The 25,588-nt window shown below is 38.8% G+C and overlaps 1 protein-coding gene across 5 annotated transcripts; it reads right to left on the bottom strand.

Moving 5' to 3' along the window:
- LOC123771634 (zinc finger protein OZF) lies at window positions 1–21,400 on the bottom strand. 5 transcript variants are annotated; one of them, XR_011224718.1, is made up of 4 exons: window positions 20,745–21,400; window positions 12,036–17,044; window positions 11,679–11,818; window positions 1,873–2,364 (listed from the first exon to the last, which is right to left on the bottom strand). XR_011224718.1 is itself a non-coding variant. In XM_045764248.2 (3 exons), the coding sequence occupies exon 3, from the start codon at window positions 1,871–1,873 to the stop codon at window positions 824–826; it is 1,050 nt and encodes a 349-aa protein (XP_045620204.2). In that variant the 5' UTR covers window positions 1,874–2,364; window positions 11,679–11,818; window positions 20,745–20,895; the 3' UTR covers window positions 1–823. The 5 variants fall into 5 exon arrangements, 4 of the variants coding, with proteins under 4 accessions (XP_045620204.2, XP_045620206.2, XP_045620205.2 ...); XM_045764248.2 differs by lacking the exon at window positions 12,036–17,044 and having other exon boundaries at window positions 1–2,364; window positions 20,745–20,895; XM_045764250.2 differs by lacking the exon at window positions 12,036–17,044 and having other exon boundaries at window positions 1–2,364; window positions 11,754–11,818; window positions 20,745–20,895.
- Window positions 21,401–25,588: the final 4,188 nt, after the last annotated feature.

Below are 25,588 nucleotides of genomic sequence, written 5' to 3'. Positions count from 1 at the left end.
TATGTTTTGTTTATAATTGCACAATTAACTTATTTACAACCGGGAATAATAAAACATTATATACTGTACTTAAATCTATTGATGCTACTGTAAACAACTGTCAATGCCACAATATAAACTAAAGTGTTTACAGAATTTATATATAGAAGGGAAAACTTTATTGTAACTCCTTATTCTTACTCCTACTCATGAAATCTTGCTTAAGTTATCTATATTCAAATTAAAGTCAGACAAAACTAACCATATCAGACATCCGACACAAGCATCACATACCATTTCTTTCACAAGGGTCTGTATAAATCCATGTTCCGACACTAAGTACTGTTACCTTTCAATTTACTTACTTTCCACTGGATAAGGTATGCTAATGATCTTGTCAACATTTTGAGGTCATTCGTGTCTCCTCCAAAAGTCTCTGCCAGCCATTCTACAACCATTCTGAAGTGAACTGCAGTGGTCAGGTCAAATGTCTTGTGATACGTTTAAGGAATGTGGTGGTCAGTAAGAAAATTAACACTTAATCTTATTGACAGTTGCTACCCATTACAGAGATTCTACTCACACTCGGGCACTTTTGTAGACTTCTTATAACCTTGGTACAGCTTTGTGTACTACACTGTTTAACTTGCACTAAAATTATATAGCTTGGAAATAGACAAGCACATGAATATTAATTAAAAATACATGTCAAATATAATTAAATAGCACATGCCAAATGTCATTATAGAATCCCCTATAGGTCTGGTTTGTGATGCATCATCCCATGGTACTGAAGAACTTACTTTTTAAGACATTGCACAGTGATATGAATTCTGGTTTTCTTTCAAGTATGAGCTCTCATATGTTCTACAAGATATGACCTTCTTTTAAAAGCTTTTTGACACACTGAACAATGATGTGGCTTCTCTCCAGTGTGAGCTGTCATATGTTCTAGTAGATATGATCTCCGTTTAAAGGCTTTTTGACACACTGAACACTGATGTGGCTTCTCTCCAGTATGAGCTGTCATGTGTTCTAGAAGATACGATCTTTGTTTATAAGATTTTTCACACATTGAACATTGATATGGCTTTTCTCCAGTATGAACTCTCGTATGTTCTACCAGATATGATCTTCGCTTAAAGGCTTTTTGACAAACCGAACACTTGTGTGGTTTCTCTCCAGTATGAGCTGTCATATGTTCTGCTAGGTAAGATTTTTGTTTGAAAACCTTTGGACACTCTGAACATTGATATGGTTTCTCTCCAGTATGAACTGTCATGTGTTCTGCTAGATACGATCTTCTTTTAAAGGCTTTTTGACAAACCGTACATTCATGTGGTTTCTCTCCTGTATGAGACGTCATATGTTCTACTAGAAACGATTTTTGTTTATAGGCTTTTGGACATACTGTACATTGAAAAGGTTTCTCTCCAGTATGAGATCTCATATGTTCTACTAGGTATGATTTTCGTTTAAATGCTTTTTGACACACTGAACACTTATGAGGCTTCTCTCCAGTATGAGATGTCATATGTTCTGCCAAATATGATTTCTTTTTAAAGCATTTTGGACATTCGGAACATTTGTAAGGTTTCTTTGGTTCTTGACCATTCTTTTCCTCTGGGTCATTCATGTTCTTTTCTTCTGGATCACTCATATTCTGATCTTCTTGATCACTCATATTCTTATCGTCTTGATCATTCATATTCTTTTCTTCTTGATCATTAGCATTGTTTTCTTCTTGATCATTCATATTATTTTCTTCATCGTTATCATTGTTTTCTTCATCGTTGTCATTGTTTTCATCTTCATCATTCATATTCTTTTCTTCTTGGTCATTCATATTCTTTTCTTCTTGATCATTCATATTCTTTTCTTCTTTGTCACTCATATTCTTTTATCAAATTTTATTTTACAAATCTTTGATACAAAAATATATTATTTCTCTTGTGTGTAAACTTTTGAACACTTAAAAGATTATATCTCAAAAGACCTTTTTAATAAATCTAGCAGATTATTAGACAAGATTAACTGACAATGAATTAAAAAACAAACGTAAGCAAACTTTCTCAGTTTTCAAGATGGTTTATGCCGTTCTGAGACGTAATAGAGATGTTCTTCTTCGGAATGAATTTCAAGGTCTTTTACATAAAATACTAAGTAATCTAAAAGTTTCTAAAGCAAACACAAATTTGTTTAAAAATTTAAGAGCCAGTAAAGTACTCAAATATACTCCAGCATGATCAGTACACATGAAGTGGCCGTGCACAGGAACAGAGACTGGTGGAAGCTGCTAAGAGGAAGTAAATGCTGTGCTGTATACAGATCTAAGTGGCCAAAATACTGCTGGCGATGAATTCCTGGAGCACGTATTCTGCAATGCTGTTGAATATAGAAAAATGCATGAATGGACTCATCATTTTGAATATTGATTATCACTAACGTGTTTCCTACTTTCATTGGGTGGAGGAACCATCATCCCAAAGGAAATAGGAGACTAAAACGAAAACAATAGAAAGCAGCATTGAATGTAATGAAACGCCTCTTTCTGATGAGTCCTTGGTGGCTCCCTGGTGCTTGCTGCCTCACAACATTCACCTAATTCAATCCACACCAGGCCCTTGCAAGACGTATTTATTTCTACAGACACTTTTTCTCCACGGCCTACAAAGCGGAGGAAAGAGCCCTGAGAGAGATCATTGAGAGGAACGTTACCCCCCCAACTGATGTCAACCAAAAGATAAAATTAACAATATATTATACGAGTAAGAAAACCGCCAATTTGCTAATGAAGAATTCTCCCTACACAAAGTAAAACACCTTGAAAGAGACCAACATTGTCTACGCCTTTACGTGCCCACTTGGGGATTGTCAGCCCCAACGATATCAGTATATAGGTCAGACAACAACATCCCTCTCTAGGTGATTAACACTGCACAAACAACAGGGCTCCATCAAAGAACATATAATCGCCACACACAACGAGACGGTCACCAGGGATATTTTGACGAGTAACGCCAAAATAATTAATAGATACAATGACAATAGAAGATTTGATATCGGTGAGGTGTTGAATATCAAGAAATCTAAACCAGCAATCAACAAACGACTGATACACAATTACATTCTACCCACTTCAAGACCCCAGGCCAATGCAGAAGCAGGACCGAATGACCCTGCAACAGGAATGGAAGCAGGCAGAACGTAAGCTGCCAACATGTCACACACTATGTTGATACATTTAATACCTTATCAATATCCCCTATGTAATGCCATTCATCCATATGTTCCCTATTCATCCATATGTTACCTAACCACCTCACCATAAGAGGAAAGTACCCAGTGCTAAGCACGGTAGAATTTGTCTTATAGAATGTGAGGAGTGACCCTGTGAAACGCATCACTAGGTGTCAGACCCAATAAAAAGTAAAAGTGAGCTTTGGAGAGTTCATTTTTCAACTTCCTGCTTCAGTGAAGAAGAGCCTGCTCAAATCCACCCACCCTGCCCAAATAGCTGCCCACCCACACCGCCCGACCAAATAACCGCCCATCCACACCAGGCGAAACTCATTCATATATACAATATAATGAGCTTGGTTGGATATAAATGGGAGCTGCCACTTATAGGACGTAGCCATTCTGCAGTTTCTTTACAATTATGTTCAAATAATGATTGGTAGACCTGGTATACTTAATTATACATTCATTATGACCTGGTATACTTCACCCCTCGACACCCATTAGGGTGTCAGTGAAGGGTAGTTTCTTTTGAAAGGAAACAGTCACAGTCTTGGGTGGTTTGTCAACATTGGTCCTCACCTACACTCAACTCTCACCTGTGGCTTCTAGTAGCTGTTTGCATGCAACAGCAGTCACGTCACATCCCAGTAAACCACTTCAACCATCAGGCAAAACCAGGTGAAGGGTAGCCAATGGGTTGAAAACATTTTCAGCTGCCCCCACCACACCAGCAAAGAAAGGAACCGCTAAAAAGAGGCCAGCACAAAGAACCCGATGAGCCACTTCCACCCAAGAACGCTGCACAAAAGAGGAAGCCAAAGTTGAAGTCAGTGCATCACCCTTAAAATCAGATGCCTCCAAACATCTACGCAGACATCAAGGCCTGAACCCCAGAAGGCTGCCCACCCACCCTGCAGCTGACAAAACAGAAAACCAGAAGAGAAACAGGGGTGAAGTGGACAAGAGGGAAAGAGACCAAGCTATATCTCCAAACATGGGAAGGACCCAAGAGCAATAGTCAACAAAGTAGAATTCAGATCATCCACTGCAAAAAGCTGTCTCCCAGAGTACTGTGCTTGCTCTAATGCTTTTTCTCATTCTCATATTGTACACAGGCAATGCATGAAATGGGTAGAACTAATACAGTGCACAAATAATTACACCCAATACAGTATACAAACATTACTGTATTACTAAACATCACAATGCTCAGGATGCTGTAGCACTTTTTAAATTGTAACCAGCATTGTGTTCACTGATATCTGAATCCTGTAGTCCCTGTGGAAAAGTGGTAACACACTCTCCTGGTGCTTTGCGAGTAATTTGGCCCACGTTCATATCCTGGTTCGGGAAGATTGACTCGGCACCAATCCTTAATTGTATGCCTACTAACAGGAGTCAGCAGCTGTCTTTTCCAGTACCCACCTGCATATAAATAATAAAAATAAAAATAAAAATAATAATAATAATAATAATAATAATATGCAGGCGATGAGTCACAATAACGTGGCTGAAGTATGTTAACCAGACCACACACTAGAAGGTGAAGGGACGACGATGTTTCGGTCCGTCCTGGACCATTCTCAAGTCGAGAATGGTCCAGGACGGACCGAAACGTAGTCATCCCTTCACCTTCTAGTGTGTGGTCTGGTCAACATAATAATAATAATAATAAAATAATAATAATAATAATAAAATAATAATAATAATAATAATGAGAAAATCCACTCTGGCTATGGGTGGGCACGAACGTACGACCACAACATTGGTGGTCTAGTGGTAGAGTATGCGGCTTGGCAATGCTGTGGTCGTAGGTTAGCACCCACCTATAACCCTAGTGGATTTTTTCATTGGTATATACTGTATCCCGTTAATGTAATTTCTCTGTGTTAATAATAATAAACTTGTACATAGTCTATTACAGTCAGGATCTTCTATGACATTATTATCATAAAACAATAGGACAATGATGATATTATCATCATAAAACAATAAAACAATGATGACATTATCATAAAACCATAAAACAATGATGACATTATCATCATAAAAAATAAAACAATCTTAAGTGATGTGGACACAAACTGCACAGTGGTGCTGTGAGCTGCTACAGCATGCACTCACTTTCTGTGGTCACCTTTTCAATAATGAAGACGTCACACCCATATTTTTTTCCAAAAATGGCACCTGTTTACTGTAGGCCTGAGGAATCAAATGTGAGCCACATGTACACACGAGACGTTAAAATCTTCTGAGGGACTTTAAAACAGCCTGGGGCTATGTCGCACTCTTTGGGGATAATTAGCCTCATCAACGATGGCCGTGTCATGCACCAGAAGGATAAAATGTTGCAATGAATGGCCTCTATTTGCCATTTTTATTAACAAGTTGTCTACCAGCAGCAATAATGATGCTGCACTTGATGTGAGATGTAAAAAAAAAAATTCCAAGGCACAGAAAATGTATGACACAAGACAGGGTGTGAAAATAATACCCCTTCCTCCATCATCTCACTGCAGTCATACTGGTGAAGAGCGTTTTCGAGCGTTTAGAAAAGGAAATATCATCTGGGGTGGAGTGGCATCAACACATGGTGCATCACATGTTGTGTCCAGTGGAGGCTTTACACCACTACCTGTTGGCCACTAGTTCTGTGACAGTGGACGCTCTTTGGGTGGCTCTGGTTTCCCTGGTTCCTTGTTCCAGGGCTCGTGTGTCGCAGGTTGTCCGCAGTGTCATCAAGTCCAGCCACCCTGCGATCTACCCTCAAGCCCATGGCGTACGGAAGTACATGGCACTCGCCGTGGTGTTTGGAAACATGTCTTGGATTGACATCTAGGCACCTAGGTTCTGGAGCTCGAAGAGGGTCCTGGCCGCCAGATATCTTGTGAACGTTCCAGGCCCCCACTTACTTTAAGGAGTCTGTCTCTTTTTCGACTTGAGACCTGCGATGCTGCCGCCTTCCGGGTAAGTCCCTGTTTTTCCTTCTCTGTGGGTAGTTAGCTTCCGGGAGCTGATAGGGCTTTCCCCAGAAAACCAGCATTGAATGTAATGAAATACCATTTTCTGGGCAAAGCCATGGAGGCTCACTGACACCCTCACTCCCTCCGGACAGCAGTTTTTTGGGCTTTACATCAGGCCTAGAACTGAGGTGGCAAGTAGACGGCTTGCCTAGGTGGGCTCCCCCTCCCCCTTTGAGGGGGAGGGGGATACGCTAACAAGCGGGAGTACTAGTTGAGGGTAAGGTTGCCAGTTTCGATTATTTTCTGATACTTTTCTTCTTTTCTGAGGAGAGCCCCTTTGGCTCCCCAGAGCTATACTGGGCTGATGTGTATATATTAGACTGTGGCAACAGTCAATTGATGGAGTTCTTAGCCTACCGAGGACCACGAGCCAGAACCTGGCCCCCTCAGAGAGGCACGAGGAGTAATGGCCTATAGACACCCTCATGTAGTTGGAAGCAGTCTATGTCTGCTGCTATCTACCAGGTCAGGCACCCAGAAAGGTAGGAATCCCAAAACAAACTACAGCTGGTTAAAAATTGCAAACCGAAAGCCAAACAAGCAGGCAGAACTCCCCCAATCCGAAAACAACCAAATAAGCATGACGTCACCACAGCCGCCACCCTACTGTGTGCAGCTCCCCCCTCCCTGAGAGGGGAAAGGGGGACCCCAGACCTCCTGCACGGCTACCCAACCCCAGTTCTGAGGCTCTGGCTCCAATCCTTGAGCAGTGCTGTGCCTTGTGGTGTTGTGCTGCGGTGTGGTGGTAATTCCAAAAGGTGCCAGGTGTAATTCCAAAAGAACTGGGAATAGATGTACCTACAGTTACCTTCCCTAGGTGTCCCTGTAAGTACCGTACTGCCCTTGCAGTTTGGGGTTACCTTCCACAAACTGTTTAGGGACTGCCTCCGCAGAGTTCTTTTGCTGCTTGGTGATTGCCCACCCTTAGGGTCAGCTGGGGGTTTTTCCTACCACTGTTTTGCTTTAGGTTAGAGGAAGTATCATCGCTGGCTGGGATGCAAGGTACTGTGTAGCTGTCTTATAATACGCATAGCAGCTGGTTCTGTTCCTCCTGGAGACGGTGTGCATTTGTGGGGTGTTTATTTTCTTTTGTTTTGTTTTACCTGGTGGGAGTTTGTCCTGGCCAGGCCTCCAACCAGGAGGCCTGGCCAAGGACCGGGCCACGGAGACGCTGATCCTCGGAATCATTGACAGCTATACAACAGGTATGATCTAGGCATGGTTAATCTGCAACTTGCATCCATGTATATATCACTGATGAGTCATGCAAATATGACCGATGTCAAAGAATGGAAATATGTCAAAGAAACGAGTGAACACTAAATTTACAAATGAAAAAAAAATGTCAGAATCATGCAGCACAGAACACTGAATTTCCTGTGTCAAAACATTATTTGTGGGGAACAAATGTCTCATATATTTACCATTTAAAGGTTCAGCATTGTTTACATTCTGGATTACTAAAAAGGAAAAAAAGTTTGTACTCGAATGAAGGATTCAGTGAAAGAAAACATGGATCTTCTTACACGTAGAAGCATGGAAAATAATTTGGGTCATCGAGAATTGGTTAACCTGGACATCACAAATGTAAACTTGGTAGATAAATGGAAACAGCTATGGACACAATTTATAAGCTGACAGAATATTGACAATGTTTTAAAGCACACGTCACTGTGAAATGTCTAGGACCGAGATAGTTGACTTTACATAAATAAGTGGGGGGGGGGGGGACTGAAGTCCTGTGACAGTGGAAATTTTATGGGGCACTGTAGAATTTATTTATGAACTCCTCAGTAATCATCTGGCCCAATATGGAAATCGGAGAAAAGTCAAGAGCTTCATAACTTTTATCTACAATTTGTAAATGGTAACAAACATTGGGAGATAAAATCATATCAGTTATCAGTGAAGTAAGGAAAGCAAACTTTTTCATCATGTGTAGATGCGATACCAGTCATGCAAATGTTGATCACCTTACTATAATTCTTCATTGTGTTTAGAAATTCACTCAAATTACAAAACAATTCATTCAATTTATACAAATAGTCAGAGGGGCAATTATCTGGCCAAAGAAGGTCTGAGTCTTGAAAATACATGAAAAAAATATATATATACTGTGTGTGTGTGTGTGTGTGTGTGAAAATATATATATATATATATATATATATATATATATATATATATATATATATATATATATATATATATATATATATATATATATATATATATATATATATATATATATATATATATATATATATATATATATATATATATATATATATATATATATATATATATATATATATATATATATATATATATATATATAATATATATATATATGTCGTACCTAGTAGCCAGAACTCACTTCTCAGCCTACTATTCAAGGCCCGATTTGCCTAATAAGCAAAGTTTTCCTGAATTAATATATTTACTATAATTTTTTTCTTATGAAATGATAAAGCAACCCTTTTCTCTATGTATGAGGTCAATTTTTTTTATTGGAGTTAAAATTAACGTAGATATATGACCGAACCTAACCAACCCTACCTAACCTAACCTAACCTATATTTATAAGTAAGGTTAGGTTAGGTAGCCAAAAAAAGCTAGGTTAGGTTAGGTTAGGTAGGTTAGGTAGACGAAAAAACATTAATTCATGAAAACTTTGCTTATTAGGCAAATCGGGCCTTGAATAGTAGGCTGAGAAGTGAGTTCTGGCTATTAGGTACGACATATATATATATATATATATATATATATATATATATATTATATATATATATATATATATATATATATATATATATATAGTGTGTATCACGAAAATAAACACGTGATTAAGAATGTGACAATGTCAGACCACGGAGGAAAAATGAAACAGGAAATTTCCTTAAGTACTTTCGTATATTAACCAAATTATCGAGCCATAGTATATTGACCTTCTGAAGATGTATTTAATATACGAAAGTACTTAAGGAAATTTCCTGTTTCATTTTTCCTCCGTGGTCTGACATTGTCATATATATATATATATATATATATATATATATATATATATATATATATATATATATATATATATATATATATATATATATATATATATATATATATATATATATATATATATATATATATATATATATATATATATATATATATATATATATATATATATATATATATATATATATATATATATATATATATATATATATATATATATATATATATATATATATATATATATATATATATATATATATATATATATATATATATATATATATATATATATATATATATATATATATATATATATATATATATATATATATATATATATATATATATATATATATATATATATAACTGAAAACTCACACCCCAGAAGTGACTCGAACCCATACTCCCACAACTGGTATGTACAGGGACGCCTTAATCCGCTTGACCATCACGACCGGACATAAGGAAGTGATAGCCGAGGCTATATGAACCACTTCCCCGCCGGCACTCGGATGGTAATCTTGGGCATAGCATTTTATCAAATCACCTCATTCTTTGGGGCACACGTGAGGAACACAAATGCAAACAAGCCTGAATGGTCCCCAGGACTATATACAACTGAAAACTCACACCCCAGAAGTGACTCGAACCCATACTCCCACAACTGGTATGTACAGGGACGCCTTAATCCGCTTGACCATCACGACCGGACATAAGGAAGTGATAGCCGAGGCTATATGAACCACTTCCCCGCCGGCACTCGGATGGTAATCTTGGGCATAGCATTTTATCAAATCACCTCATTCTTTGGGGCACACGTGAGGAACACAAATGCAAACAAGCCTGAATGGTCCCCAGGACTATATACAACTGAAAACTCACACCCCAGAAGTGACTCGAACCCATACTCCCACAACTGGTATGTACAGGGACGCCTTAATCCGCTTGACCATCCGCTTGATCCGTGTGAGTTTTCAGTTGTATATAGTCCTGGGGACCATTCAGGCTTGTTTGCATTTGTGTTCCTCACGTGTGCCCCAAAGAATGAGGTGATTTGATAAAATGCTATGCCCAAGATTACCATCCGAGTGCCGGCGGGGAAGTGGTTCATATAGCCTCGGCTATCACTTCCTTATGTCCGGTCGTGATGGTCAAGCGGATTAAGGCGTCCCTGTACATACCAGTTGTGGGAGTATGGGTTCGAGTCACTTCTGGGGTGTGAGTTTTCAGTTGTATATAGTCCTGGGGACCATTCAGGCTTGTTTGCATTTGTGTTCCTCACGTGTGCCCCAAAGAATGAGGTGATTTGATAAAATGCTATGCCCAAGATTACCATCCGAGTGCCGGCGGGGAAGTGGTTCATATAGCCTCGGCTATCACTTCCTTATGTCCGGTCGTGATGGTCAAGCGGATTAAGGCGTCCCTGTACATACCAGTTGTGGGAGTATGGGTTCGAGTCACTTCTGGGGTGTGAGTTTTCAGTTGTATATAGTCCTGGGGACCATTCAGGCTTGTTTGCATATATATATATATATATATTAATAATATATAATGTCGTACCTAGTAGCCAGAACACACTTCTCTGCCTAGTATGCAAGGCCCGATTTGCCTAATAAGCCAAGTTTTCCTGAATTAATATATTTTCTCTAATTTTTTTCTTATGAAATGATAAAGCTACCCATTTCATTATGTACGAGGGCAATTTTTTTTTATTGGAGTTAAAATTAACGTAGATATATGACCGAACCTAACCAACCCAACCCAACCTAACCTTACCTAACCTATCTTTATAGGTTAGGTCAGGTAGGGTAGCCGAAAAAGTTAGGTTAGGTTAGGTAGTCGAAAAACAAATATTTAATGAAAACTTGGCTTATTAGGCAAATCAGGCCTTGCATAGTAGGCTGAGAAGTGCATTCTGGCTACTAGGTACGACATATATATATATATATATATATATATATATATATATATATATATATAAAATTGTACACACAGTAGAGGGGTAGAGAGATATAGATATATGCAAACTGATCAATTATACTATAATAGGATGCATGCTAGAGTACAATATTGTATGTGATACAAATTATCGAGCCATTTTTGCTCCTTGTGGTGCCCACTAACACAGTTTAACTGGACTGTGTACTGTTGATTGTTGCATTAAAGCCATATCTTTTTATTGGAGAAGTTCAGTCATGTGAGTGTGACCTTCCACACACAGGTACCCCATGTTGAAGATTTTTATTGGATTCAGGCTTCCAGTCATAAAACATACTCTGGCAAAAAATGGGCACCCATTCACTATCAAGCAGATACACAGATTTATGTAGCTTTGAAAGCACTGTACCTTCAGGTGACTACAGTAGCAACAAAAGCTTAAGTCATGTAATTTAGCTGTATCACTTTAGAAAAGTATCTTACCAAGTAACTGTGATCCTCAATTATGTCTAGAGAATAATACAAAAGAGTTAGGACTGATGAAAGTTTATTGCTGACCCTGAATATCTAGCAGGATTACGTGACCAGTTTTCTTATCTTGAAAAATCGGAACCAGAAGGGATCTGCAACAGAAAACGACATGTTATAAAAGGTCAAAAAGAGAGCAAATGTCTAGTAATGAAAATGTTTGAATTAACACATTTCTTTAAATCACTGACAGTGTGCATTGCTCTAAATAAGCAGACTAAAGTCTACGTGCATGTGAATATTCAAACCTGTCATCCAAAAGTGATAGCACAATACAGTACTTATATGTAGCAACTATTTACTATAATTTACCTGTGTGGGCCACTATATCTCTAGTGGCCTTAACAAGGACAAAAAGCCAGCAGCTTGTCAAAGGTTCCCCCTCATTTGTTGTGATGATTTTGTCGAGTTGGATGTTGAAATTCCAGTGTTTTGGAATTTACGGCTTCATTGGGTTTATAACTCTAAGGGTGAAAAAGAATCTCCTTTCTGTCCTGCATTGTGCCTTGTTGATCTTGAAACCACTCCTCCTTGTTTGTGTAACATCTCACCTTTTTAAGAAGTGGTCAAGATCAATATCCTCCAAATTGTTCAGAATTTCAAGTTTCAATGAGATCAGACTTATTATGTCTGGTTTGCACTTTTGTTAGCCCTGTGGCCCTCAACCAATCCTGGTATGAGAGACAACTTAGTTCAGGAATGATTTTTGTTGTCAGTGTTAAACTTTCTCCACACCAAATGTCTTTCTGAAAATGAGGTCTCCATGCCTAGATACAATAATTCAAGTTGGGGGTGCACCAGATACTTGTACAGTTGTATAACTACCTTCATTTCCTTGAGGTCAATGCTTCATTTGACCATTCCTAGGATCCATCTTTGTTTTCATTTGACTATTCCTAGGATCAATTTTTTTTTTTTACACTGCAGCTCCCAGTTGTGACCACAATTTTCGGTGATTGGTGAATTCTGACTCCAAGGTCTTTTTCATCAATCTGATGCAAGGTAATGTTGATTTGTACTAAAAACAAATATGTATTAAATTAGCCCAAATATTATATAAGGCCTAGGACAGGCAAGTTTGTATAGTTCCTGTACCGTTCTTGTGCCATGCCATTTGAAGTAATCCGAAAGTACAGATCATGAACTTTCTATTTTCAATAGTAAAATAATAATTATACTCCATCAATAGTTGCAACAAGTATAATACTCTATTAGTACGAATGCGTTATGGAGGAAAAACGTGTTCCGTGGCAGAATTCGTGAAATGTTGGAGGCTGGTTAACCATAAGCTATCTGTATATAAATAATTTCCATGGTAGCACTCCAGATTCTGATTGCATCAAGTTGACACCTATCCATAATATTTAAAATTTTACTATACCCATTAATTTTTGTCTGATTTTAATATAATACTGCATAGCTTATTTTAAAGGAAATTTTGTATACAACGAAAGAAGTTATTACCAACATTAGGATATAACTTGCAATTTCTAAGATAAAGGAGTATATACAGTATATATATATACACTGTATATTGGTACAGTGGTACCCTGATTTACAACTGCCCTAGAGTACAATTTTTTTGCTATACGACATCAAATTCATCGTAAAATTTGTTGGTGTACAATGTTTTCATTGGAATACGACGTCTGTTGATACATGTATGGGTCAAACGAGCACATGGCACTGGGGGCGAGGCACGCTCAGTTGTTTACCAGTGTATCCCGCATAATGACGACCATGACCACACTTGATTTCTTTGTAAAGAATTTCATTGTTTTCTACTTTTTGATTTATGAACATAAAAGTTTTTATTATACAGTGGGGCCTCGACTTACAATGGTAATCCGTTCCCAGAGACGGATCGTAAGTCGAAATATCGTAAGTCGAAGCGATTTTTCACATAAGAAATAAAGGGAATTGAATTAATCCGTTTCCCCACCCTCCAAAATATTAACTTACAAATACATTTTATACTGAATACAATTTTGTTCTCTAACTTCAATACAGTACATATGTTTATCTTACCTTTATGGAGGACTCTTAACGGTGTATGGAAGATGGTGATGAGGGGGGAGGAGGAGAGGTGTTACTGTTTGGAAGGGGAGTCCCCTTCCATTATCACATCAGGCAGTGATGACTTTTCTGGGATACACTCTCTGGCATGTTTTGCCTGCATACCACTAGGACCTGCTTGTGGCTCACTGCTTGCTTGTCTTACTAAGAATCTGTCTACAAACACTTGTTTTTCCCTACATTTTAATACTTGTCTGTAGTAAGACATTACATTGTCATTTAAAAGGTCAATGCAACGGTCTGCTACAGCTTTATCTGGGTGAGTTTTTTCAACAAAACTTTGCAGTTCTTCCCATACTTCACACATTTTCTTAATGAGAAAGGGATAACCTCTACTGCCTCAACTCACAACTATTTTCTTAGGTTGAACCTTACCACTGACTTTCTGCGACCCATTGTGTGATATATAATAATCAGTTTTATGTTCAAAAAGCAAAAAATCATCACAAAAACGAAATTTCTTATAGGTGTGATTGTCACTAAGTGGGCAGCTCTAGTAAACTGAGGCAGGTTGGCCCGCGTGACCGGGAACCACACGCTCGGTTGACCCAAACGAGTACCAACAAATATCGTTAGTCGACGACACTATCGTAAGTCGGGTCGCATTTTTCGATCAAATTTCCATCGTAACTCGAAATTATCGTAAATCGGGGCAATCGTAAGTACAGTATAGGTGCCACTAACCATTTTAATGACAATGTGATGTCTCACTACAGACAAGCTGAAAACGTAAGGAAAAATAAGTGTCTATAGACGGATTCTTAGTAAGACAAGCAAGCAGTACCCCACAATCAGGTCCTAGTGGTATGCCTGCAAAACAGTCGAGAGAGTACCCAAGAAATGTCATCACTACCTGAGGTTATAATGAGTGGGAATCCTCTTTCAAACACTAATACCTCTCCCTCCTCCTCCTCCGCACCATCTTTCAAACACCACCAAGAGTCCTAAATAGAGGTATGATATACAGTACTGTAGTATAAAATATGAGTGGTACTCGGTATAAAATGTATTTTCAAGTTAATATTTTTGGGCGTGTGGAACAGATTAATTAAATTTACATTATTTCTTATGGGAAAATTTGTTTTGGTTTATGATTTTTTGGGGACCGATGCGTCCCTGGGAACGGATTAGAATCGTAAACAAAGGTACCACTGTACAGTACATATATATTTTTTCCTTAATTTCTCGAGCTTAATTGTAAACAAATTTATTTATAAAGTTTAATTTTCCAGAATATGTTTTTTAATTTTGTTGCTGATTAAACCTTTTTTTCTGTGACACTAAAACTTCTAATGATTCCAATACTGATTCAGGTTCCACTAAAAAGTCTTGATTCCGATTCCTCTCCTTTTCATAAAAATAGTTTGTTACATACTTATTTTTCTGAAAAATTTGTATTCTAGTTTGGAAAATTAATGATTAACATTATGAGTATGACAAATGTATTAATAATAGATTTAAGAATAGAAAACAAGAGTAACTCCAACTTAATCCACTGAAAGAAACCTGAAACCATTCCATTATACATGCTTGAACTGTGTACAATACAATAAAATAAAATCTGTAATCTTATTTCAGATAAAGGTAATATTGCAACACTAATTCAATAAAAGCATACATAAGCATAGAGGGTGTGCTTATCTATGAGGTATAGATAAGCTCAATTAAAGCATACAGGGTCCCGGTAGTACAGTCGGGTTCATGCTCTACACACAATGAAGAATTCTGAATTCGAATTCCAGGCGGGACAGAAATGTTGGGCCCATTTCTCTTCACCTAATGGCTCTGTTCACCGAGCAGTAAGTACTCAGGAGTTAGTCAGCTTCTTGTGGGGTTACATACTGGGAGGGTCAGTAATTCAACCTGGGGGGGGGGGGGGGAGGAGGAAGAGGGAGCTCAATATAAGCCTAACATGTATGAATACACTTTGGCTTCCTGTTTCCTGACACAATGAATTATTAATTGAAAAAAATTCTTAAACAACAATCCTCAATCTACAAAACACGAGAAAATAAGAAATACAGTACTGTATTGAAAACATTCAAGTACCCACTAACACTGCCCTCCTCAGGAAGATTCAAACTTGGGACCATTGGACAGCCAAGAATGTTAACTTCTGATGTTATAGCCAATAAGTTTAAATCAGTATCTTTGCAAAACATTTTAGTAATGGGAGAGTAATTCTTTCTGTAGATACATTATTTTTCTGTAAATGTATAGTACCGTACCTCTTGCATTTTACTTGTATCTGATACATCATCTATATTTTCAGTGAGGTTACCTTACCTTGAGGTTACCTTGAGGTGCTTCTGGGGCTTAGCGTCCCCGCGGCCCGGTCGTCGACCAGGCCTCCTGGTTGCCGGACTGATCAACCAGGCTGTTGGACGCGGCTGCTCGCAGCCTGACGTACGAGTCACAGCCTGGTTGATCAGGTATCCTTTGGAGGTGCTTATCCAGTTCTCTCTTGAACACTGTGAGGGGTCGGCCAGTTATGCCCCTTATGTGTAGTGGAAGCGTGTTAAACAGTCTCGGACCTCTGATGTTGATAGAGTTCTCTCTCAGAGTACTAGTTGCACTTCTGTTTTTCAACGGGGGTATTCTGCACATCCTGCCATGTCTTCTGGTCTCATGTGATGTTATTTCTGTGTGCAGGTTTGGGACCAGCCCCTCTAATATTTTCCACGTGTAAATTATTATGTACCTCTCCCACCTGCGCTCAAGGGAGTACAGTTTTAGGCTCTTTAGTCGGTCCCAATAGTTTAGATGTTTTACTGAGTGGATTCTAGCAGTAAAGGATCTCTGCACGCTCTCCAGTTCAGTAATTTCTCCAGCTTTGAAAGGTGCTGTCATTGTGCAGCAGTACTCCACTCTAGAGAGCACAAGCGTTTTGAAAAGTATCATCATCGGTATAGCATCTCTAGTGTGAAAAGTTCTTGTTATCCAACCTGTCATTTTTCTTGCAGTTGTGACGGCTACTTTATTGTGTTCTTTAAAGGTAAGGTCTTCCGACATGAGTACACCCAGATCCTTTACATTGCCTTTTCGTTCTATGTTATGATTTGCCTGAGTTTTGTACGTGGTTTCCGTTTTTATATTTTCATTTTTTCCATAGCGCATGAGCTGGAACTTATCTTCGTTAAACACCATATTATTTTCTGTAGCCCATAGAAAGACCTGATCTACATCTGACTGGAGGTTCGCCGTGTCCTCTATGTTGCCTACTCTCATGAAGATCCTAGTGTCATCTGCAAAGGATGATACAGTGCTATAGGTTGTGTTCTTGTCTATGTCCGAAATGAGGATGAGAAAATGCATTCTGGCTGAGCTGGCAAATGCATTCTATTTCACACATTCCATTCCTTCCAAATGTGGTTGAGGGGCTTAACATTAAAGAACTTAATGTTAAGCTCCTTAATTAATGTTAAGGAACAGACTAGAGGAGAATTGGAATACTGTATATGAAAGTTCTGAAATTGGCCTTTAAAGCATAATGATTAGTAGAAAGACAAACAATGTGAAATAATAAATAGGTAGGTGATAGATTTATCAAAAGAGAACAGGGCCCCATTAAAAAACATAGAAAATATATATAACTAAATTAACATAAGAGTGAGGGACAAATTAGTTTTTCTTCAAGGTGAAAAAGCTCGGGAAATGCATGAAATGGTATACTATAGGGAAACATGACTGAACAATTGGTACTGGACATGGACCAAACATGGGAAGCAATTGAAACTAAAAGGATGGCTAATCAAATTGCAATATAAAACTTGTATACACAAGTATAAATCAAATTATCTACTGTAAGTGATATGGTTCACTTTAAGTAGCTGGGTATCATTGATTTGATGGAGGCCAAATTGGAAGAGATAATTCTAAATAAAGAAGTCTTTGAAAAGGGCAACTCATTGCAGTGTGGAGAATTGGTAAGAATTAGTAAGAAGAGTGGGGGGTACAGTAATATAGGAAAGAGTCACTAAAACTAACCACATAACTAAAAAAAAATGAAATTTAAATAGATTATAAATATATAGTGAAAAATATATTACTGTATGTAAGGAGCCCTGACAGCTGAGTGGACAGTGCTTCGGATTCGTAGTCCTGAGGTTCCGGGTTCGATCCCAGGTTGAGGCAGTAACAAATGGGCAGAGTTTCTTTCACCCTGATGCCCCTGTTCATCTAGCAGTGAATAGGTACCTGGGAGTTAAGACAGCTACTACAGGCTGCTTCCTATGGGTGTGTAACAAAAAGGAGGCCTGGTCGAGGACTGGGCTGCGGGGACGCTAAGCCCCGAAATCATCTCAAGATAACCTCAAGATAATCCATCACAGGTGCTCTGTACATATAATATGCAACTTAAAATGCAATAAAATTGTTAATCCTTTTTTTTTAAATAAAATTACAATGCAATAATAAAATGAAACTTTTGAGTATAATGCTTAATTGTTACTGATCATATGCAGATGAGGAGTCACAATAACGTGGCTGAAATATGTTTACCAAACCACACACTAGAAAGTGAAGGGACGACGACGTTTCGGTCCGTCCTGGACCAAAACGTCGTCGTCTCTTCACTTTCTAGTGTGTGGTTTGGTCAACTTAATGATCATAATTTAAACAATTTTAATTGTTACCTCAAACAAATAATTTTATTATTAAATGTTACACTCATTTTAAGAATCGGAAATCAAGATAAATTTCTCTCAATTCAGATACTGATTCCGATTACTGAAAAATGTTAAATTCTTCCAATTCTCGATACAGATTCCAATTAATCCCATCACTAAAGAGGTCATACTGTGGGGGATGGGTTATCATACAACTAGTGGGTTATCAGGCTGACAAAGGTCAAAATTAAAATCTCCTGTTAGTATTAGATGATTTGTGCTAAGTTTGTTATTATTAGATCTCTAAGATTAGAGTTGAATTAAGTTACGTCTGTTTGGAAGTTGGCAGACTAACCCCAATGTTAGGCTGAACCCTAGATTTTGAAATGGGAAAATATATACTGTAATTTTCATAGATATCTCTAGTTTTTATAACTTTTAGCACAATAGTTCCTGGTGGTAGTTAATTGCTGTGCCACCACCTCTCTGAGTAGGCCTACAGTTGTGGATAACAGAGCAGTTGGTTATGTTAAACATGAAAATATGGAAATGAAAGTTATAAAATATTCCATAATATACATGGTCTTACTGGCAAAATTCCTTTATAAATAGGCAATGTCTTATCATCTTGAGACTAGTACTTGGGTGTCTGGAGCCTTTCTTTTGTGATACATTTATCCCATAAATTTTGCAATACAGTATACCCAACACTTTTTTTTTTGTTGCCACTGCAAACGTCCATAATTTTACGTTACCATTCGCTAATGAATTTTAAAATCTAATGCAGCCTACCCTAACCCAATCCTGCCTAACTGAGTATTCAAAAAGGGGCCCAAACCTAGCATGCTACATCATCACTACTCTCTAAACAAACCTAACCTATGCTATCCTATCTTAACCAAATCTAACCAATCCAATTTTAATCTAACAAGAATAACAAAGTGGCAGATTTTATATCAGGTGTCTCAAAAAATGTAAGCAAACCCTGATAACTGTAATTCATAATTTGTATTAAAAAAAAATACAAAAAAGGTAAAATTCAGTTCAAATGTTACATTTTTATTACCATTTTACAATTATGTCACAGTCTACCTTAAACTTATCATGGGGGGCATTAAAAGACTTAACAGCCATCAAGCAAATGTTGAAGTTACACTGGATTACTGTCGGTAACATTGATCCAATATCCGAGGGAGCCGGTTGGCCGAGCGGACAGCACGCTGGACTTGTGATCCTGTGGTCCCAGGCTCGATCCCGGGCGCCGGCGAGAAACAATGGGCAGAGTTTCTTTCACCCTATGCCCCTGTTACCTAGCAGTAAAATAGGTACCTGGGTGTTAGTCAGCTGTCACGGGCTGCTTCCTGGGGGGTGGAGGCCTGGTCGAGGACCGGGCTGCCGGGACACTAAAGCCCCGAAGTCATCTCAAGATAACCTCCACCCAGCATTACTCTAAAGCTGTTCAAGTGTGGATACCTTGTACTGAGACAGAGTGTGTGTGCTCTCTCAGAGATGCGTCAAGTTGCTCTCACGTCATGGTTACACCCGAGGACTGTCTTGCTTACTACTGGCCTAACTAAACCCATCTTGCCTAATAACCCAATCTAATGCAACCTAACCAAGGTTAACCCAACATACTGTGCATAAATAATAATAAACAAATATTTATTTAGGTAAAAGGAACATACATATAAGATGAGTTATAAACAGAATATTGGATTTCTAAATAGAGTAGGTAGAACATACTATGCCTAAAGCCATTAATATGCACAGCGTTTAGGGCATAAGGAGTTTTAAAAAATATGCAAATAATGTACCTATCTGAGCCCATTATGTGCCTCTGTAACCCTTTCCACTACCGCCCACAAGATGGGTATGGGGTGCATAATAAATGAACTAAACTAACTATCAAGTAACCACCAAAACGATACATTTCATATGTTAGGAATTAAAAGATTACTATATATATACATAGTTTTAACGACTATAAAAGAGGGTGTGGAAATGCGTATATACGCCTTGACAGTAATGGGTAGATGGGGGCGAGTTGTCCACGCCAGCTCCCCCCCCAGGCGTACATGAAGCTGTACCAGGAATATCCAGCAGTAAGGTGTGGCTGGACACGTGTTATGACACGTGTCTGAACACGTGGCTGAACACGTGTCAGGACAACAACTGTCCAGCGGGAAGGAAAGCCTTGAGGGAGAGCCTGGCCCAGTCCACCAACCATTACGACGCGACCACTCTCTCGGGTGAGTCGTGTCACACCGCCATGTTACCTTATCATCTCACACCATTGACGACTTTTACTCATGAGAAGTGTTCTCGCACTCCTACTAACCTCGATTATCAGTCTTACAAAGATAAGTCTTGCTTAATCTTGGTATAATAAGGCTTGGTGGGAAGTGCGTGGCTTGGGCCGGTGGGACTGTGTTGATAACACCAAGCTGTCATCCTGGCGGGAACCTTCAAAGTCATCACAAAACACTATTATTAGGTTTTTCTTTATACTGTATACTTCGTTGATTGTTTTACTGAAATTAACTTTAAAATTGGTATAAAAATGCTTAGGTTAGTTCATCCTAACTCTTGCACAGAAGCCCTCCAGAATGTCTTAATTGAAGGTCAACATTGTTCCAAATGAATAACTAAATGGAACTGAACTTGGAATGTTTCAGATATATAATTTGTACCAAGAGACACTGCAACGGCACTTTCCTGCACCGTGGGAGATTACACCCTTTCCAATTTTAATCCCTCCCTTTTCACCCAAGAAGCAAATTAGAGATTAGCCCAAGCTTCGTCTTGAGGCAAAGCTCAACGTTTTAAGCCATATTTATTTATTTATACAAGAGTTCTTAAATTCTTGTACAGCCACTAACTAGCACGCATAGCATTTCGGGCAAGTCCTTAATCCTAATTTTCACAAACACATTCCCAGGAAGCAGCCCGTAGCAACTGTCTGACTCTCAGGTACCTATTTACTGCTAGGTGTACAGGGGCATTATTACGGTGAAAGAAACTTTGCCCATTTATTTCCCGCCTCCGCCGGGGATCGAATCTGGACCCTTAAAACTACGAACCCCGAACGCTGCTGTCCACTCAACCGTCAGGCCCCCATATTGATGCTCTATCCACAGAGCATTCTCTGTCAAATCAAATACACTGATGGTTCCCTACACCGCCCCACGGGTGTTGCTGGAAGTGCAGTTGTTAGTATTAGATGATTTGCCCGAATGATGATTCTGATGATGATTCTGCCCGAAACGCTGCGCGTGCTAGTGGCTTTACAAGACTGTAATTACCATATTTGTATCCTCACATTCCTTATGTACATTCTTGTATATGCATAAATAAATAAATAAATAAATTTGACAATGGGCGATGGCTTGTGTTTTGAGTGGGGAGTCCGTATAAACAACTGGGCCTCTACCCTTCACACCGAACTATTTGCCTTGCTTCTTGGGCTGAAATGTGTACAAGTCTCCAAACTTTGATACATTAATTGTAAGTGACTCTTTGTCATCCTTAATTATACTCAACTCTTTAAGATACAACTGTGACATGCTCGTGTCTGAAGCTAGACACAAATACAACACAATTATTAATGATGGTAACAGAGTTCATTTCATGTGGAATTCCATCTCATGTTGGCCTCCGAATGCATGATAGAGCTGATGAGTTAGCCAAAGAATCTGCCTTTAAAGGAGAAATTGAGTATAACTTTAGATTGCCAATAAGCAGTCTGAGAACAATAGTACACCAAGAACTTCAACAAAATTTTATAGATCTGAGGCAAAGATCTATGTCGAATGTCAAACCCGTCAGGCTGAACGGAAGTGGATAGTGGATGCCAGACCTACTCTTACACGCCAAGCCCGGACATTCAACATCCAATCAACAGAGTTCCTGCACTGTCAAGCACAGCTACCGTGACACCACAACCCACCACTCCATGAAGCAGACAATCCCAGCACCAAGAAGTTGGCAATAACTGCCTCCGAACCAACTGCAACCCAAACGGACTCCACCACCAGAAGATAAGACTAAAGTCATTCCTGTTCTACTCCACTTCGCTGGCAGGACCGAACAACAGGAGGTTTGTTACCATCATTAACCAGCTCCTCACCGCAAACAATCTGCCAACCATCGCGGCACCTGAGAACCTACTCACCATACCCGACCAGTCACCAGAGCCAGCAGCCACCCCTGACCACCTCTCCTGCTCCAGTTGCTACGCCTACCGCGGACCATGCGCAGCAAAACGACAGAGACCGAATTACCACCACCTGGCCCCACGACCCCCACCGCTGGCACCCAAACGAACAAGGACGACACTCCTGCACCAGCACTTAACCTAAGCGACACTTCGGATGACGAATCGATATCTGTGGGGAGGCCGACCCCACCACTGTTGCAAAACACCCAAGAAGTGGGTGCGACCATCTTCGCCTCCACAGCAACAGAGGCCGCCGTAAACACCGCCACCGATAATGATGCAATATAGACTACGAGACTACTGGAAGGAAGGCAACGCCACCATCTTGCGAGCGCCAGACTACATATACAACGACTACGACTCAAAAGGCACACCAACCAGCAGGAAGATCCTCACCTATCAAGCCAACAAAACACGGGACATCGACCACAGTCACAGCGGCAACTTGCCACTGTACATACAGCCAGACGACATCCATAACTACTACGACCTGGAAACACTCAACCCTGAACTGATACACCCTACATGCTACAAGCTGTACCCTGTGCATCTAACCCCCCCCCCCCCAACGTCCAACCTGAAGCAGGACTCGAGGGAAACAGAACCAAAACAACAAGTCGTGAAGACCGACAACACCTCCGCATACTTACACTGAAGGTGGAAGCCTTAATAATAATAATAATAATAATAATATTTTATTCAGGAAAAGTAATACATAGATGCAGAGTTACAAACATAATGTTGGATTCATATATAGAGGTAGTACATACAATACCTAAAGCCACTATAGTACGCATAGCGTTTCGGGCAAGGTGAGGGGGGAAAAAAACACTTAAGACTAAAACTTAATAGTAATTGGGATTAGGTATAAATTGTGTTGAATAAAGGAATACAAAATAAATAAGGGGAAATATGGCAGAAATCAGCAATTGTACAAGTTGGTCAACAAACAGCATTGTTTAAAAATTAGCAAGACATGGGTTGACATTTAGGGGATAAGGTAGGTTACATGGAGTTAATTAGGTAGTGCTTAGTCTTACTCTTAAACTGGTTGAGAGGAACAGCCTTTGAAATGATTGGGGAGGTCATTCCACATTCTGGGTCCCTTCAATTGTAGAGCATTTCTAGTTTGACTAAGTCGTACTCTTGGAATATCAAATAGGTATTTGTTTCTGGTGTGGTGCTCATGGGTTCTCCCAGCAAACACAGAACGTTTGTGGACGTTTTTAAATGGTTCCACAAAGGTAATACTGTAACTTTTGACATAAATACGTATATCTGACATTCTTAAAACCAAAGGATATAACTAAAAACATATATTCTTATGACACAGTTTTTTAAGATTTATGTAAAAATTTAAAAATAATAGTAAATGCTATGGTATTATAATGTTTTCATGCTTTATATTTAAGAATAAATAATTTTCAGTCAACATTTAGTTTTTTTTGTTTACTTTCTGTAAAGCTATCCAATTTACGTTCTTATAACATAAATATAACATTTATATGACGTCAGTATAACGTTATTTACACGACATCATTACGTTATTATGATGTTATATTAACGTATAATTCCTGTGTGAAAACCAGAATATATATTGAACTTTATGTTTTAAACATTGTAAAGTTATCATAAAACTTGGATTAGACGGTAAGCATGCTTTACTTATGAAAATATACAAACAAATCAACAAAAACATTTTAACATAAAAAACATAAACATAACATAAATTAATTGCATGCATGGGAGTTAACTGGAACTCTGTAATATTGCATACATGAACCTTAAGGTACAAACCCAGTGTATTTACTCATACAGTTCTTTCCTAAATCTAAATTTTTCCAATTTTTACACTTTGTTTCGAGTTCTGTCTTGTGTTGCTACTTTTAATACCCCATTAATGTCCCCTTTGTTATGTCCATTCATCCCATTGTGCACCTCTACCATATATCACTCCTAATTCTTTGCTTTTCTAGAGAATGTAATATAAGCTTTGACAATCTTTCTTCATATGACAGGTTAACAGGTAGAACAAAGATTACCATTTATATATGGATAACCATTATAAGTCGGTTTGAATGAGTGAATTGCTGCTTGAAGATAGGTATATACACGTGTGGTACTATCAGATTGCATCGTGGTGAGCCTAAAACCCTTCAGATCCAAGCAAAGGGTAAAATGCCAGCAGATACAATTGCGAACACATTGATACCAAAATGAAAGACATATGACGAGAATTGAGGTAACCAAAGTGAAAAGTGTGTTCACATTACATTGCACTAGAGTGCTCCCAGGTTACTTTCTCTCACTTTCTCTGTTTTGTGTGGATGGTCCGCCGTGCTTTCATCACGTCAGCGGGTGGAGCACGCTGCTGTTTTTGACATTTCATGCATAAATTCCGGTTGGAAATTCTATTGCGAACACATTGATACCAAAATGAAAGACCTAGGATGACAATTGAGGTGACCAGAATGAAAAGAGTGTATACATTTTATCGCTCTTGTGCGCTCCCTGGTAACACGCTCTCGCTTTCTCTGTTTGTTGCGGATGGTAAGCCGGGCTTTTGGAGTTTATATGCCTTTAGTCCTGTAGAGAATTCTATTGCGAACACATTGATGCTAAATTGAAAAACCTAGGATGAGAATTGAGGTAACAAAGTTGAAAAGGGTATACACTTTTCAGTATTATCACGCTCAGCTTTCTTTTTCTGGTACCCTTGGCCTACATTCATCTTGTCGGCGGGTGGAGCGCGCTGCTGTCTTTGACATTATATGCACATAGTTCTGTTGGGAATTCTATTGCGAACGCATTGATACCAAAATGAAAGACATAGGACGAGAATTAAGGTGACAAAGTTGAAAAGAGTATACACTTTTCAGTATTTCCGCACACTACCAGGGAATGTCCAAAAAAAAATGGAGAGAGTGGAGGGGTAACTTGCTCAAAACGCGAAATTGTTTGGGGAG

Source organism: Procambarus clarkii, chromosome 75 (assembly GCF_040958095.1).
Source record: "Procambarus clarkii isolate CNS0578487 chromosome 75, FALCON_Pclarkii_2.0, whole genome shotgun sequence".
Classification (NCBI taxonomy): domain Eukaryota; kingdom Metazoa; phylum Arthropoda; class Malacostraca; order Decapoda; family Cambaridae; genus Procambarus; species Procambarus clarkii.
The sequence above is the reverse complement of the archived record's forward strand: the minus strand, read 5'-3'. Positions and strand labels throughout refer to the sequence as shown.